This window comes from Plecotus auritus (assembly GCF_963455305.1).
Source record: "Plecotus auritus genome assembly, chromosome: 9".
Classification (NCBI taxonomy): domain Eukaryota; kingdom Metazoa; phylum Chordata; class Mammalia; order Chiroptera; family Vespertilionidae; genus Plecotus; species Plecotus auritus.
This window is the reverse complement of record NC_137783.1, coordinates 90544860-90563484: the sequence shown is the minus strand read 5'-3', so window position 1 is coordinate 90563484 and position 18625 is coordinate 90544860. Positions and strand designations below refer to the sequence as shown.

General features: G+C 37.4%; 1 protein-coding gene across 4 annotated transcripts in view; it reads right to left on the bottom strand.

Moving 5' to 3' along the window:
* Positions 1–18625, bottom strand: part of CCDC82 (coiled-coil domain containing 82) — a 36309-nt gene that overhangs the window by 9651 nt on the left and 8033 nt on the right. For all 4 annotated transcript variants that reach the window (XM_080641108.1, XM_080641109.1, XM_080641110.1 and 1 more), the window contains exons 4-6: positions 7857–7949; positions 5310–5434; positions 1892–2062 (exon numbers count right to left, since the gene is read on the bottom strand). In XM_080641108.1, the coding sequence (XP_080497234.1) occupies positions 1892–2062; positions 5310–5434; positions 7857–7949 (389 nt within the window). The remainder of the gene's footprint in view (positions 1–1891; positions 2063–5309; positions 5435–7856; positions 7950–18625) is intronic.

Sequence of the window (18625 nt, the reverse complement as noted above, 5' to 3'; positions counted from 1 at the left end):
AAAAAATGTAATATTAAAGAATTTCAACCACACTATCTTAATATACACAATAATTACTTTAATGTTTGCATATAGCTATACAAACATATACACATTTTTGCATAGATGCAAGGTAGTATAGACATTTCTTATTATTTTGCTTTTACCTAGCATTACTTTATAACCTTCAAAATATTATTTTGTTCTATCACAAAATAATGGTGCACTTAGTTTATTAAATCACTACTCTCATATTTTATTTGGATTATTTATCATTTTTTAATTATAAATAATGCTTCAATGAACCTCATGATTATGTCATTTGTTTTACTGAATTACTTTGCCAAGAATAAACTTACAAGCACCAAATATATATAACTCTTTAACTCTGGCTATATATTGTTATCTAGTATCTAAAAAGATACAGCACATCCTTTCTTTGTCTAGGAATCTTACTTCCCATGAAATTGCTAGTTTCAATGCAGCCTTGACAGAACTGCATTTTGTCACTTGACTTAAAAGTACTTTGCTACTGGAAAGCTACTGACTGGCGTCTTTAGGTAGCTTTAATTGTATGCCTTAAGCAGAGAATAATCATTTTCCAATATATTTAACTTTTATATTTTTCCATTGTGTGACTGGTGTATTAATATTCTTTGCTTTTATTTCATGAAATCTCTTATTTTTCAGGTATTTGAATAAACTATTTTATAGAGTCCTTATTCAACTTCACAGGATATCAGAACTCCAGAAATGGTTTTCTAATTCATACCTCCCTTCAAGATTAGCTGTAGACAGCAAAGACAGGGACTGTACAGCAATAGTTTTATCTACACAACAGAAAATGAACCTTAAAGTATTAAATCATTTTTATTAAGAGTCTAGGTGTCTTATCTCATAAAGTCATAAATCAGTTTTAAAGGATGGGGAAATTTACATATGACTATGTTAAGAAAAGAAATGTGTTTTTATAGTTACTTGCAAAATAAAACACTAAAGATGAATTCTGAATTCATTATCCTCATACACACTTTCTAAGTGATTCTTGCCACTCAGATTGTTTAGAGGGATCTGGTCAATTATTGTCCAGTTATACTGAGGAATCATATTACCCAATCTAGCAGAATTCAGATAAATAGTATCTTTGTATCTTAATAATTGACTGGCAGTATTTAGAGTCGATTTTGGATCTCTAGCCCCCAAAACACACATACACCCTTCACGGATATACAGATTCACCAGAGGAAGCTCTCAATATCAATAGTTTTGCATTTATAAATGCAACACTTTCACATAGATTTTAAAAAGAAATAGAAGTAGTTTACATCTATACTTTTTCTCTCTTCCCCTGAACTATTTTCCTATCATTTATCAAATACTTTTCTTTATATATTTCAAATGTTTTCTTCAGTTTTGTCTATTTCACCATTAATTACCTTAAGTATGTGGTAATTGCTCTAGCCTGACACACTTCTGATATAGCCTAGGTGAGAGCATGGTTTTTTTCCAACTCTCATATTAGGATAAGCAGGCATCTTCAATTATTTGCTTGTGGGCTGTCAATTTGGTAGATCATAAAACTTTCGTGGGTCAAATTCTCCTTTGGACCCTAAAGGGGACATCTGCTTCTCCTACCCCAGTTACCAACCTTTCATCCTTATCCTCCCACTCCCCCTCACTATTTGGGTGAAGTGTACTTACTGTACCTAGAGAATATGCATGGATTTTTAGTATTTTACTGAATTAGGAGTGAATGTACTTATAAGACATACTTTTCATATTCAAAACTTGTACCCTTTTCCCTTTACCTAGTGCTTTCTCCATTTGTAAAAATAACTTAAGGTTATTTGTGCAAGCTTATGTCTTTAAAATTCCCAAATACTGAAAACTAAAATGAGAGAGGGGAAAATACCTGCTTATCATATGGCATGAAATCATCAGTTTTCATAGTCCTGGGGTTATACTCCTTCCCTGATAAGCTCACTAAATATGCACAGTGGCGATGCAACCCGCAAGCCTGGCAGGAACAGTCTTCAGCATTCTTCGGATAGATGCTCACATCAGAATAACTTCCTACCCGCTCCTGAAAACAAAATATGTAATTAAGCTTTAAAGGATTAGAATAAGGACAACAAAAACAACATAAAAAAAGTCACCAGATTAAACCAATTTTAGGAATCATAACAGGATGAGATGTAAGAGCAAAACACTGGTATTCCTAACTTTAATACTGAGCACACAGTAAGTGTGTGACAAGGGATTTTTTACAATAGAAAAATAAATTTAGAATTTGGAATATTAAATGGAAAGAAACCAGATAGAAAATAAATCAGTTATATCCCTCACACTTATGAGTTACTAAGTTGTGATTTTCACAAGTTTTATTTCTTTTCCTTCCTCTCATCTCTAGTTAGTGTTAATGAGGTATTAATTAAAGATAGGAAATAATGAGCAGCAAAAATTCAGAATATAATAAAAGATTTAGGTTAGTCAACAACTGAAAAAAACAGGATCACATTTAGTCTCCATTGTGTGAATTATATCATATTTTCCACAAAATATTCCAGAAATATTTTAATCCTTTGGTTGCTTACTAAAGTACTGGAAAATACACAACTTGGAGCTAGGATTGCTAGGTGGTCAGTATTGATGTGGACAGTGGAATAGCTGAGTTAGCAATAAGTAAACAAATAGAAAATATTTGGCCTTCATAAATAAGCTTTATTAAGCTGTGAAATTACTTGTGCTTGAGTATTCTTGCTTGTGCTCTAGACCCGCTAGATATTACTGTTCTAATTAGTAGTATAGATTAGGTTTTACCACAATATTTGAACTGTACACAAGGAGCATATTAGCAGGGTTATTAAGCCACTTTCACATTCTCCGTTAAGTATCCAACAGACTAATAGTTTTCTCTTTCCATTGGATGATTCACAACAACACTGCCTTTTGTCTGCCCTCACTATTTCTCATATTTCATGACACTTCATGACACATGTCCCTCACAGGCTGACATGCAGAGTGAATAGGTGACTAAGCACCTTCCCTCCCTGCTTCTGTGTTAGTCAGGAAGCACATGCTGAGCAGAAAGCTCTATCAGCTTAGTTCCCTGAGAGAGGATGACAAGCAGAGCACTCCTGTTGACTCACCCTGGACAACCAGTGTAAGTGAAAAATAAACTGTTGGATTAAGCTATTGAGATTTTGTTGTGGGTTTATTTTCTTTGTCATTTTATTTGATTTTTATAGCATAACCTAGCTTATCCTGACCAAGATCATACAGAATCATCTGTGTCTCTACATTTTTAAGGCACTCTTTTTTGTATCTTACACTTATTTACTGGGTTACCCATATTCAGCATAACTTACTATATGGGGTAAAGCATAATATAGCATAGTGGTATGGGCTTTGGAGTCAGAGAAACCCTAGAAACATGAGGTTTCTAGGTTTACATATTTATTGGTTTGGCTCATTATTTGATGTATAACTTTATGTTACTCAATTTTTCTGAGTCAGTTTCCTCATCTCTAACGGAAGAAACAATAGTGCCTTCCTCAGGGGGTTAACTTTGAAGATAGAATAAGAAACTTTACTTTGCATGTAAATTATTTGGCAAAATTAAATGAACAAATAGTAATGCTGTTTATCTTTCTATTAAAGAATAAATATTTACATCATGTTCTAAGAATTGTACTACCTGCTTTACTTTCCAAGTAAATATTTCCCTTTAAAGTAGGTAAATATTTTCTGGATCTGAGGAAGAAACTGGAGTTTAGAGATGTTAAAAACAACCAAAGTCAAAAAGATACCCTAAACTCAATTAAAGTTTTCTTCCTATAACTGTCTTTTAACTGAAACCACCTGTAGCTAATTTATCATTAGGTAATTTAAGGCTGAACAGGCCTTGAGAGAAGCCAAATCTCCTGACATAAATGAGGTTGAGTAGCTAATGATTTCAGTGCTAGAAGGATGTTAGGGAACTTGAACCTCACTTATCTTGCCATTTTCCTCTTGCTAATAATTATTAGAAATAGAAGGTTAGAAGTAGAGAGAGAAAAGAAACCTTAAAATTCATATAGTGCACTCTCTACTATTAGAGATCATAAAGAAATCTAGAGGATAATATGGAATCCAATAAATCTTATAAATTAAAAAGATGCTTTACTCAAATTGGTAGAATTACAAAATCTTGAAGTGGAGAAGGATGTTAAAGACAATCTGGGCTGTAATCCCCAAATTGCATTATGGAAATCATTTATCCTAGGAGGTATAACTATTTCACAATAAGGAGTCTCATAGTAAAACACAAATATGGAAAGTTTTATATACTACATGGCTCTCTTGAAGATTTACAGTATAAATTAACACATTAATGTCCTTGAAAAGTCCTCCAGTTAAGTTAAACCCACTGTTTCTCAAACTTTTTAAACAATTTCTTTTCTGAAACAACAATTAACATCCTATGAGACAAACTCCTCTCATTTATTTATTTATTTATTTATTTATTTATTTATTTATTTAAATCCTCACCCAAGGACATGTTCAAGATTTTTTTGGGGGGCCCTAGCCTATTTGGCTCAGTGGATAGAGCATCGGCCTGCGGACCGAAGGATCCCAGGTTCGATTCCAGTCAAGGGCACGTACCTTGGTTGCGAGCTCCTCCCCAGCCCAGGCCCTGGTTGGGGCTCGTGCAGGAGGCAACCAATCGATGTGTCTCTCTCACATTGGTGTTTCTCTCTGTCTTTCCCTCTCTCTTCCACTCTCTCTGAATATCAATGGAAAAATATACTTGGGTGAGGATTAAAAAAAAGAAAAGTTTTTTGGGGGGGATAGGGAGAGGGAGAGAGAGAGAAAGAGAGAGAGAGAGAGAGAGAGAGAGAGAGAGAGAGAGAGAGAGAAACATGGACGTGAGAGAGACATCAGCTCCCTCTGGTACAAGCCCTGACCGAGGACCAAACCCACAACCCAGCACGTGCCCTGATCCCCTGATCAGTAACTGAACCCACGACTTTTAGTTGTAAGGGATGACACTCCAATCAACTGAGCCATATTGGCCAGGGTGACAATCTCCTCATTTTAACACATGGGATAAGTACTAAAGATGTTCTAAAGTTATTCATCACTTAGAACCATTTAATTATTGAATAGATAAGTGAATAATTAAATAATAATAGCCTTTAGAAGTGATCAGAAACAAGCAGCTGATTATTTAAGAAAGGAAAATGCTAATAATTGAGAAGATTGCTCAGCCCGACAGAACACTGAAATCTTAAGAGGTCTCCCACTCTACCCCACCCTCCAGAGATTCAAAACCAAACAAACCTGTGTACCTTATACTGCTCTTTCCAACGACTCCTAGAGAATAAGCTCTCCAGACGAGGCTGAACAAAGCGGTTGTCCAAATAATGAAGAGATGTCAGCATGTCTTGTGCATATGATTTCTGCCTGGTGCCATCTGTTCAGGGGAATAACCACAAAAACAAAAAAAAGCAAAACAAAACAATAAAAATCACTTTGCCCTCGTGAAATATTTAAATAACTGAATACTTAAGGATTTCTTTCCATAGCTCTAGGTTAGTTGGTTAGAAGCATTTTAAATTAAAATAAAATTTTAAAGATGTGAAAAACATCATTCCATCAGAGCATTAGGGAAAGGAAAGAACCACCCAGGCCTTCTAATTGTTCCTTGAACACATCAAACGGAGTCTTTTCTAAGGGTCTTTACAATGCTGTGCTCTCTGCTGGGTCCTCCCTCACTGCAGCTTTTTGTCCAAAAGTCACCTCTTGAGACATCTTCTTTAACCAATCTCACTAACTTAGACTTTTTCTTTATCACTCTTGTATCTTTATCCTTTTCCCCCAAGAACTAATATTATCCTATCTAATAAAGAGGGAATATGCTAATTGACCCTCATGCCATCACAAAGATGGCAATGCCCACAGCCAATAAGGAGGGAATATGTTAATTAACTGCCATGCCCTCAAAGATGGCGGCGCCCACAGCCAATAAGGAGGGAATTGACTGCCATGCCACAAGATGGCAGCGCCTAGTCCCCTCAGCCCCGCCAGGGCAGCAGGCATGCGGCAAGGCCACTCTGCTTGCCTGCCGCCAGAGTCCCCTAGTCCCCTCAGCCCCCCAGATGCCCAGGGCCGGCCCAAGGCGCAGGCAAGCCTTGGATGGCGACTGCCCAGCGCCCAAGGCCACCCAAGGCTCAGGTAACCAGGGCCGGCCGAGGCTTGCGCTGCTGGCAATGGCAGCAGCAGAGGTGTGATGGGGCATAGAGCCTTCCCCTGATCACCGGCTCGCCTCCCGCCCCTGAGGGGTCCTAGACTGTGAGAGGGGGCAGGCCAGGCTGAGGGACCCCCCCCCCTCTCCAGTGCATGAATTTTCATGCACGGGGCCTCTAGTGTTATATATTTGTTTACTCATTGTCTGTCTCTTCCATTAGACTTTATGCAACGTGAAGGCAGGAAGCTCATGTCATAGTCACTGCCATATCTCCAGCCCTCAAATATTGCCTGGCCCTTAATAGGCTCTCAACAAATACTTGTTCAACAAGCTACGAATGAAATCTTATTTTGGCATGTAGATAAATAATTCAACAGAACGTATTTATAGTCTTTATATAGTGTGCTAGCTGCAAAGGATAAATACATAACTATAAGGTATGCTTCTTCTCATGGTCTTGAAAGGAAGAAAGGCAAAATATATTTTCAATACAAGTATGAAAAGTACACACACACCAGTACCACCATACTCAGTATAAAGATAGCACAAATGAGGGAGTGACAAGTACTATTTGAGTAGGTCATAAATAGCTTTAGTAGTGAAAATGATTTCATACCCACCTGGACAATCTAGGGTAGAAAGGTTTTATATTCTAGGGAGGATCAGCACGAGCCAAGGCACAGAAGCTTAAATCAGCATAACTTTTGGTGAAATTCAAGGAGCCTACAAAGGCTGGGACAACACCTGAGTGTTGAACTACTCTGCTATTTTAAGAGTACATATCCTATATATTCAAATTCACTGTGAATGCTCTAAGATCAGGGAACTGTCACATTATTTCTTTTGTCCTTTCTACATTTCAAATAATAAACAAGTTTTTGAATGGACTTTTGTATAGTTGATTCTAGAGGGAACAATAACTGGAAGGCCCTAAGAATGGGTGTCCTTGGTTTTTTAATACAATATACACTGAGTGGCCAGATTATTATGATCTCTGAACACATAATAATCTGGCCACTCAGTGTATATCCTATATAATAAAAGGCTAATATGCAAATTGTCCCCTCGACCAGGAGTTCAACCAGTAGGCTGGCCGGCCAACCGCCCATGTCCCCTTCCCTTGGCCAGCCTGGCCGGACCCCACCCATGCACGAATTCATGAACTGGGCCTCTAATATATATATATATACTAGAGGCCCGTTGCAGGAAGATTCCTGCAAGAATAGGGCTTCCTGCAGCCTTCTCCGCCGCCCCGCCTGCTTCCCTCCCTTCGCCGCCGCCCCACTTGCTTGCTTCTCCGCAGCTTCGCTCCCTTCTGCAGCGCTTGGCTTCCTTCTACGCTGTCTTCAGTATTCGCTCTGCACCTGGATACGCAAATTAACCACCATCTTGGTTGGGTAATTTGCATGCTCGCTCCTGATTGGCTGGTGGGTGTGGCTTGTGGGCGTAGCGGAGGTATGGTCAATTTGCATGTTTATCTTTTATTAGACAGGATATATGTATATGTATACACACACACACACACACACACACACTGAGTGGCCAGATTATTATGCATTCAGAGATCATAATAATCTGGCCATTCAGTGTATATGGTTTAAAAATTAGAAAAAAGAAAAAAATTGTTGCATTCATATTATTAACTTACCATATAATGTTCCCAGGAATGATTCATCTAAAGCATTGATCAGGAGAGCCTTCACAACTCTTTCAAAGTGAGTGTAGTGGTCACTAAAAGAATCTGAAATTAATTTAATATCAGAATCTAGTATACAAAACAATTTCTGAATATAATAGATTCATTTCTCCAAAGCTAGGAAATTAATACTATAAGTAGAAGAAATTGATAATTATTCTTATTTTATAGTTGCCTCAGTGACTTCTCTGGTCATTCAACAAAGCCCCATTTTCCAGATTTACTGGCATCTAATCCAAAATTTCTATTGTTATTTCAAATAAATCTTCACTTTCTAAACTTATGTAGGGAAAATTAAGAGATATGCTGTAAAAACAAATCAAAATCGTCCCCTGTTCACCTAAGTTTAATTATCAATTTGACAATTAGAGAGAGCAAGAGAAAAAACTTCTATAGGTGGATTGTTCAATATGTACACCAAACTTAATTTTCCTTTTCTTCAAAACATGTTACATACAAAATTACCTGTGAAATTGCTACCCTAGCCAGAATCCCAATGGCCATAAAAACGTATTTCCCTTTCTGCTGCCCCTGATTCAGGATTTTCCATATCAATTTAGAAAACTTAGGTCTACTCTTTCTTTTATCAAATATATAAGCCTAATTTCCCACTAACCCAATCTGGCCCATAATATCATCTGTTTGATGAGACAGGCAGTAATAAGAGAGATGGTCACTACTATTTCCCATGGCTCTTGGATCAAGATTTACTATGGCTGTGGACATGTTCTCTAAAAAACACAACCCATTCCATGACCCAGTCAACTCTGAGCATCACTGAAGACATAGTAAAAGCAGCCGGGGTATTTCAGGAAAAATGGAAGATGCTTGGTAAGGGATGAAAGAAAAATAATAGCTATTATTAGCATCCATGGGTGAATCTGAACTTTGCTTTCAGTTGAAATAAAGCAAAGATAGGATTTAACATGGAGAAACTTTTAACCTATATTTTAGTTACTGAAAGGTTTGTAACTAGCTCCGTTTTTAGAATTTAGAGGAAATTATTAGTACACATTCTTGTTTAAAGGAAACATCTTATTGAAGTACTAAAGTGAATGTAATAAAACTAAATGACAATAGCAGATTTAGAGGGCCTATGACTAATTGAAAAATATAAAAGAATTGATCATAGCCATTTATCAATATTTTTAAAAATCATTAGAACATAATTGGAAAATGAACTAATACTTCAAAAGAATTCAACTTTGATTTGACTACCAATATGAAGTACTAGCAGATAATTTAATTTGTGTTAAAATGCACTTAAACTTTGTCTTATACTTCTCAAATTATATTTTAAAAAAACTTCTGAAAATATTGATACGTTGAGAAAAAAATCGAATTCATCCCCTATGCATCTAAATTTAACCATCAAATAAATTAAAATATAATTTTTTTACCTCACTGCATTTTTATGTCTTAAATGTGCTAATGCCCAAGATTACTCACCTGCATAGAGCTTGGGAACGGCTACTCTATCTCAAAAACCCTGATAGTGTCTCTTGAGGATTAGGAATAAAAGGACAGAGGATCAGAATCACCTGGACTTTTTTCCTAATCGCAGAATAACCTCTCTTACCAATGTGGATCGGAATCTCCATCAAAAAGTCAAGAAGAATGCCTTGATTTCATTGTGCTTGAGTGGTGGGTAGGTGGTGGTAGAATTATGCTCCTGGCCTCTCAAATTTAAAACAATGTATTGAGTAAGTATATGCCAGGCCCTGTTTTATGCACTTATGTGTATTGCTTTATTTCTCACAACAAGCATACTATGTAGTATCATGGCCCTCAGTTTATTTTATTTTATTTTTTGAGGGAGTGTGTGTGTGTGTGGGAGAGAGAGAGAGAGAGATTGATTGATTGATTGGTTGTCTCCCACATGAGCCCCGACCAGGGCCAGAGATCTAATCTGCAAGTAATGCAACCAAGGTACGTGCCCTTGACCAGGAATCAAACCTGAGACCCTTTGGTGCATTGGCCTATGCTGTAACCATGGAACACACCAGCCAGGGCATGACCCTCAGTTTATTTTTGGTTGAGGAAACAGATATAGAGAGGATGTAAAACTTCCCTAAGATCACACAGCTAGTGCTGAAACCGGTTTGGCTCAGTGGACAGGGTGTTGGCCTGAGGACTGAAAGGTCCCGGGTTCGATTCCGGTCAAGGGCATGTACCTTGGTTGCGAGCACATCCCCAGTGGGAGGTGTGCAGGAGGCAGCTGATCGATGTTTCTAACTCTCTATCCCTCTCCCTTCCTCTCTGTGAAATATCAATAAAATATATTAAAAAAAAAAAAAAAAAAAAAAAAAAAGATCACACAGCTAGTGTTAAAACCAAGGTTGGGACCCAGGCACTCTAACTCCAGATTTCATTCTATTATCCTTGGGAGATGTAGTTCTTCATGGTAGTGAGATTTGTCTTGAATACTACTATATTATTATACCTCAGAACATGAAATTTTAGATTTTGATGTGAAATTAGAGAAAATTAAATTCAAAGATCTCATCTTAAAATTAAGAAAAATGACACAATAACAAGGTCACACAACTGGATAGAGGCAGAATCAGGATTAGAGCTCAGACCTCCTCTAGAACTTTATTCAGTGCTTTAACTCCTCCCTAGGTGGGATTCTGTGGAAGAGCCTAGAAATATTGTTTACAACTTTCCTCCATGATTATAAAAAAAATTGCAAAAGTACACAGGAGAAAACCAACAATATTTGTGTTTACACAGAGGTTGATTTTTCAAAGCAGTTAATCAGTTTCCCATACCCAATCATTGGATAGTATAGTCATTCTGTTGATTTTCCATGCACCCTTTATCATGTTAATTCCATGTATATGCTACGATTTTGTGTTAGCACCATCTTCCTACTGATCTGGCTGTCATTCTCATGTCAGGACGACACTGCTCTACTTATTCTAATTTTGTGATAACTTTTTATATCTGGGGGGCAAGCCTTTTGATTTTCTGTTTTCAAATTTTATTTATTCTCCTGTAGTATTTGTTCTTACAAATGAACTTTAGAATTGTTTTGTTCTCCAAACAACTTCAGAAGAATAACTTCTCATACTATTTACTACCTTCCAGAAACATGCTGTGTCTCTATGCTTCATGTTTTCTTTTCTCTTTCACAATAAAGTGTAGTCTTGTACCTAGCAAGCTATGCTTTTCTTAAGATTATGCCTAGGAACTTAATTGTGTTTGCCAGAGTAAGTGGACTGTTCTCTCATTATACTGTTTAAATAATTATTGATAGTGTACAGTGAGTATGGTCATTTTTCTGAGACCTTTTACCTATTCCAAAACAGTAAGGTTCTCTTAGATACTTGTGGAAAATGAGCCTCCTGGGACATTACAGAGCTAGAAAAAGAGATATTGTTCGGGAATTCCTGGGCACCAACTCTGCTTTATCCCCCAGCCCTGTAAAGGATGTGGTCTTGTTAGTGCTGTTTATTTTCAGAAACAAGAGAATGCTTATAAATCTTCTCTTAGGTAGATTTATCAGTGTACTTTCTTCTGGAATGGGGGTGTAAGCCCAGTGTAAAGGGGCAGGCAAAATAAGAAACTGGCTTCTTTCTCTAGTCTAACAGGTTCCACCTCAACCCCACGTAGAGAAAAGAGAACATGAGAAAACTGTGGAAATATATGCTGCATCTACACCTGCTCGCAATGCATTCATATCCTTCCTCTTAACTTCTGTATCCTTGGTTAAATAAATCAGAAACTTACAGCTTTTACATATATCTAATCATGTTATGTTTAAGGAATGTCTTTTCCTTATCAATAGTATATTTGTCTTACTTTCATGTCTTGTTACACTGTTCAAAACACTAGGGTAAAGTTAGTAAAAATATTTTTGTTTCGTTCTTTATTACAGAGACTATCCCTAGTGCTTTACTGTAAGTATGTTGACTGTTGGTTTAAAATATTCTTTGTTATGTAAAGGACATATGCTCATATGGACATTGAATTTTATCATATGCCTTTTTAGACTCTATTGAAGTTATAATATTTCTTTTTTGACATTAATGTTATATTGATATGGCACCTAATATTAAACAATTTTATAGTTCTAAAAAGAATGGTTAGATAACTTTTTCTTTATTCTTGTAATTAGGAAAATATTTCCTTCGCATGTCTATTTGCAAATCTTTTTCATCAACTTATTGGGATGTGTGCCTCTTTAATCTGTATAAAGTGTTTGATAACTCAGTATTTTCTTCTATCATAAGTTCCCATCTCCATATGTAAAATCCATCCAAAAATATGTTATGTTTTTTATTCAAATATTCTTTACGTATCTCATTAAAGTTATGTAATTTTCTTTCTTTATATTTGTCCTATATTTCACTCCCAGGAATTTGTGAAATAGGGTCTTTATTTAGATTCCTTTATGTATTATCCTTTCCCTCAGAACTCTTTTTCTTCTCTACACTAGAACTTCTTAGGTTTAACCTATATGTCATTGATGAGATTTTCTATACTTGTTAATTCTGCTCCTTACCACTTTCAATGTAGATTTTATTTCTGACTTGATATTTTTAATTTACTAGCAATTTATCCTCATTTTAGCTAACTCCCTTTCATCTCAAATTGTTTTCTTCTTATAATTTCCTATTTCTTTTCCACAGACTGCAAAGCAAGTGTTTTGTATAATATTCTTCCGTTTCCTTTAATGAAACGTTTTTCACAGGCATTTTTTCCCTCTGAGTCTTCTGGGCAATGTTTCCTATGCCTTTTGTGAAAATAGTTCCCTGGTACTTTTTACTATCCTAGAGCAAGAGGGACAGTTCTAGAATTTAACCTTCAACATAAATGGCTGTGAGATTGTTCTCAGGCACATTCTGTGCTGTGTTGATACAATGATTCTCTTTAAGTGTCAGGTGGAAAAGTTAATGTTCACTCTTAGTCCAATTTCCAGTCTTCTAGCAAGTATTTATGTAGCAAGGCACAAGAGATGTGCTTTTATATCTACTACTTGGTTCTTTATCACTCTGAGCATATGATAGAGTACTGGGAAAATAATCTTCAGTACCCACAAATCTGAAGGTTGTTCTGATACACTTGTGCACAATAGTTTTAGTGAGTGAACACTAGATAGATTTGGAATACAATGGACCACTACTAGTCTACCCATCTATACTCTATCATATCTTATCTGGAAATCTTAGTCTCAGAATAAATAGAGAGAAATACAGGGATTGGTCAGAAGGGAAAATGACTATGATTTTCTTCCAGTGCAACAACCATGTAGCAGGAGGGGAAACTATTCTATTCTGAGGTGTTACTAATGTAACCACCATCACAAGGGAGAAAAAAATAGTTCTACATTCACCCCCCGCCCCGCCCCAAATTCACTTACGCTACCTTGAGATCATTTAGATTTGAACATATTGAGTCTGGGGTGTCTTAAAGACACCCTGATGAAAATGTTTAATGAAATGATGAAAATTTGGGCCATAGGCTTTGGAGAAAACTGCACTGGAAATAAAGATTTGGGAATTTCTGCCTAGAGACTAGGCTGAACTTATGGGAAAGAGACTTCCTGACGTACAAGCAAAATGAAGGTAGTTTGAGGATGAGACCTTTAGAAACAGCAATACTTACATGACAGATGGAAAAGAGGAAAGCAATATTATAAAGACAAAGGCAAGAAAGAGTGCTAGCACAGAAGCTAACTAGAGAACTTTCTGAAAGTGTGAGTCATCAATGGTTGGAGATAAATCACATAGCAATACCAGGTTAATATATACGAGATGAAGAGCATTCTGGCAACTAGTAAATTATCACTAACTTTAGTGAGAGCAATTGCACCGGATTAATGGGTGCAAGAGCCTGAGTACAATGCTTTGTAGAGTTACAGGAAACTTGAACAAAAAGACTTAGAATAGTGGCTAATGGGACATGACAACTCAAGTGAGGAAAGGCATTGAATATAGTTACAAGTTAAGGAAAGCTTGTAAGGATAGAGCCTGAAGAAGCAGTTGCAGTTAAGAACACACAAAAGAAAATGTATTGCATAAAAAATGGATCACATCCCCCTCGGATGTAGAGATGCTCAGTAGTAAAAGCAAGCTCAGAGCTCCTTGGTATTTACCTAAATGACTTGAAAATGTATGTCCATAGAAATATCTACACAGGGATGTTTATAGCAGCTTTATTCACAATTGCCAACACTTGGAAACAATGTGCCCATCAACAGGTGAATGGATAAACGAACTGTGGTACATCCATACAATAGAATTATTCAGTGAAATGTGCTATCATGCCACATTAAGACATGGAGGAAACTTTAACGCATATTATTAAGTGAAAGCAGCCCATCTGAAAGGCTACATGCTGTGTGATTCAAACTATAAAACATTCTGGCAAAAATAAACTATGTAAAAAGATCAGTGGTTGTCAGGGGCTCAGGGGAGTGAGGGCAGGGTAAATAAATGGAACACATATGATGCTGTAATCATACATACCTGTAATGCCACGCCACATTTGTCAAAATCCACAGAATGTACTACTGAGCCATAAAAAAAGGAATGAAATTTTGTCATTTGTGACAACATGGAGGAACCCAGAGGGTATTATGCTAAGTGAAGTAAGTCAGACACAGAAAAAACAAATATGTATGATTTCACTTATATATGGAATCTAAAAAAATAAATGAAGAAACAAAACAAACGAAAGAAACAAACTCACAGATACAGAGAACTGATGGTTGCCAGATGGACGGGGTATAGAGATGAGAGAAAAAGGTGAAAGAGATTAAGAAGTACAAATATTCAGTTACAAAATAATTACAGGGATGTAAAGTATAACATAGGAAAAATAGTCAATAATAATGTAGTAACTATGTATGGTGCCAGGTGGGTACCCAACTTATCGTGATGACCACTTCATAAGTTATAAAAATGTCTAATCATTACATTGTACACTTGAAACTAATGTAATATTGTATGTCAACTATAATTGAACAATACATTTTTAAAAATACCAAAACAATCCATAGGATGTACAACACAAACAGTGAGCCCTGGGGTAAACTATGAACTACAGTTCATAATACTGCATCAATACTGGCTCATCATACCAGATGTACCAATGCAAGAGGTTAATAACAGGGATATTGTGTGTGCGAGGGGTTATATAGGAACTCTCTTTACTTCCCACTCAACTTCTCAGTAAATCTAAAATGGTCCTTAAAAAAAACAAAAGCAAGCACAAAGGTGCAGAATAGAGAAGGAAGTTAAGATAGTTCTACATGTTGGACTTTTATTTTCATTAATTAGCAGGAATAGGTATGAATGGGTATCTCTCAGCAAATGTTCTATCACATTCTAGATATTATAATCCAGAATGATGGGATACCTCCTAATTGAATTTCCCTGATATTCAAATATCAAGGTAGCAAGTGAACCAATACTTAGTGATCTAAGTACAATAGTCACTCGTTTTCAATACATAAATGCCTATCACTGACATCTCTGTAACTGCTAAATTTCTTTAAATTTGATGTACAGCTCATTCTGTTTTATTACAAATCAAGTGGTTAAATTGAATCATAATACACTTAGTTTTTGCCCTTATAAAAAAAATAAGAAAAAAAGTGTACCTCCAGCAGCCTGTTTCTTTCAGAGTAAAACATCATAAAAACCTTTGAATTCACGTACAATTATAGGGATCAGAATAATACATACTTAAAGACACCCTAAATTTTCAGGGTCCTATTATTTTTATTTTCATTAGCTATATGAAAATATGAAAGCTTCTTCTGTCCTATTGCTGATAGGTTTCATTGAGTGATGCTTTCAAGTCCTGTAGACCCTTGTGAATTCCCAAGTCCATTTGCGATCTGTGAGGTCAAGCAGTACACTAAGGTAATCATGTGCTGTTCTTACTGTTGAGATTTTCAATGATGGTGCAAAAGTAACTGTGTGTAGGGAGCAGTTATAGGGTTAAGCCTCGGACTGACCTGCTGGCAAAGTCGCAAACAAGTCCCAGCTTGGAGGGCACAGTCCTCTAAGCATAATTAAGCTTGATCTTGTGAGGCTCCCTAGATCTTTCCTGGGTAGCTAATGGGCTGTGGGAGGCGCAGCAAGTGCTGCCAAAACAAGTGAAACTCACAAGAACATTGTAAATTACCTTGTTTGCCCCTGACTATAAAATAAACCATCAGCTTGCAGTCTGGATCTGTTCTGTGGCCTCAGCCAGGCACAGAAGATCCACCTAGACCCAGCTTATTATCATTGTCTGTCTTTTCTTCATCCTTCACCAGCCCTCCCTCAGGCTCACCTAACACTTGGCTATGCTGGTGTGGCACAACTGTGGGTAAGGCAACTGGCCCCCTAGCATGGAGGTAGCACCAAACTACTGATCATCACTGCTATGCACTCAGTAAAAAAGCTACTTTCACTTAAGAATGACCTTTAAGTCCTGAGTATCCATCTTTTGAGCATTTAATGTGATGAAATGGGATGTATGCATAAAGTACTTGTGCTGCATATGAAAGTACGATCAATCATACTTTTGAGAAAAAACTGAGTTGGGAACTTAAAAAGCTGCAACTGTCATGATGCACCATGTTTATTTGAAAGAACGACTGACAAATTATGGTTATGCTGGCATTTGTCAAATACTTTCTCAAAAAAGAACAAAGAACTCATGTTTTTGTTGCCAAAGACTAAAAAACAACAACAGACTTTTAAGTAGAAAGTAGAATTTTGAAAATTTTGTTTCTGTTACTGGGAACTTGACAGCTTCCCCAACCTAAAGAATTTTCTGATAAGACTGGCAGTAATATTACCAAATACTAAAAACACTGTATCAAAAATCTATCAATATTTAGAAGATTTGTAAAACCTAGTGAACCAATATTTTCCAAATGACCAATGCATGATGTTATAAAATCATGCATGGGTAAAAAAAGATTGATTCAAAGTGCAAGATGGACCAAAACATTGTAATCTAAATACATACTAAAATCCTATCTAATAAAAGAGTAATATGCAAATTGACCATCACACCAAGACAGAAGATGGCCGCCCCCATGTGGTCAAAGATGGCTGCCCCCATGTGGACACAAGATGGCCTGCAGGGGAGGGCAGTTGTGGGAAGTTAGGGGTGACAAGGCCAGCAGAGAAAAGCAGTTGGGGGGACCCAGGCCTGCAGGGGAGGGCAGTTGGGGGGACCAGGCCTGCAGGGGAGGGCAGTTGGGGGAGACCGGGTCAGCAGGGGAGGGCAGTTAGGGGGCACCAGGCCTGCAGGGGAGGGCAGCTGAGGGGGCACCAGGCCTGCAGGGGAGGGCAGTTTTGGGGGGGGACCAGGACTGCAGGGGAGAGCAGTTGGGGGGGGGCAGGCCTGCAGGGGAGGGCAGTTGGGGGGGGGGAACCAGGACTGCAGGGGAAGGCAGTTAGGGGGCACCAGGCCTGCAGGGGAGGGCAGTTGAGGGGGCACCAGGCCTGCAGGGGAGGGCAGTTTGGGGGGGACCAGGCCTGCAGGGGAGGGCATTTGGGAGCCAGCAGTCCTGGATTGTGAGAGGGATCCCAGTGGGATCGGGCCTAAACGGGCGGTCGGACATCCCTCAAGGGGTCCCAGATTGGAGAGGGTGCAGGCTGGGCTGAGGGACACCCCCCACCCCTGTGCACGAATTTTGTGCACCGGGCCTCTAGTTTCATTTATATGATTTCAGATTTCATATTACAACTATTCTTTAAGATTCTATGACTTGTCTACGTTTTGTATTGTGTCAAATGAGAATATACATAATTACTTTGAAAATACTCCTCCCTTTTCCAGCTATTTGTGTGAAGATTGTCTTCATCTATTTCAACAAAATACATCACAACAGACTGAATGCAAAACCAGATATAAGAACCCAACTGCCTTGCCTCCTATTAATCTGGTCATTAAATATATTTATTAAAATGAAAAACAATGCTACGGCCGGGTGGTTCAGTTGGTTGGAGCATCATCCCGTACTCCAAAATGATTGCAGGTTTGACTCTCCATTAGGCAGATGCATGGGTTGCAGTCAGGGCATATGGTGGGTGGGAAAGAGGGGAGCAGCCAATGGAAGTTTCTCTTTCTCTCACATCAATAAACATATCCTGCCTAGCCAGCACTGCTCAGTGGTTGAGCATCCATCTATGAACCAGGAAGTCATGGTTCGAGGTTTGATTCCTGGTCAGTCAGGGCACATGCCCAGATTGCAGGCTGATCCCCAGTGTGTGGCATGCAGGAGGCAGCCAATCAATGATTCTCTCTCATCACTGATGTTTCTTTCTCTCCCTCTCTGAAATCAATAAAAATATAACAAATAAATAAATACACATATCCTTGGGTGAGGATTTTTTAAAAAGTAAAACAATGTCATTCTCATTTTGGGAGAAAAACATAGTTATTTTTCATAAAAATGTTGTTTATGTTTAATGAGTTTATTAATGTTATTTTTAAGTGAACTAATAAATAAATATGTTTTAAACTTCTCTTTTGTATTTCTACAATAGTAAGTGCTGATAGCTATAATCCACAAAAATAAAAGCTCTTTGGGGTCCTCAATAATTTTTAAGAGTATAAACGGTTCCTGAAACCACTAGGATAAACTATTATCAAACCAACAAATTAAAGTTCAGAAAATGAAGTCACAGTCCCTAATCAATTTACAACATGACAGTAACAGGCTGATTTCATACCTGATATAATATCATGATTAGAACAGTCATAAA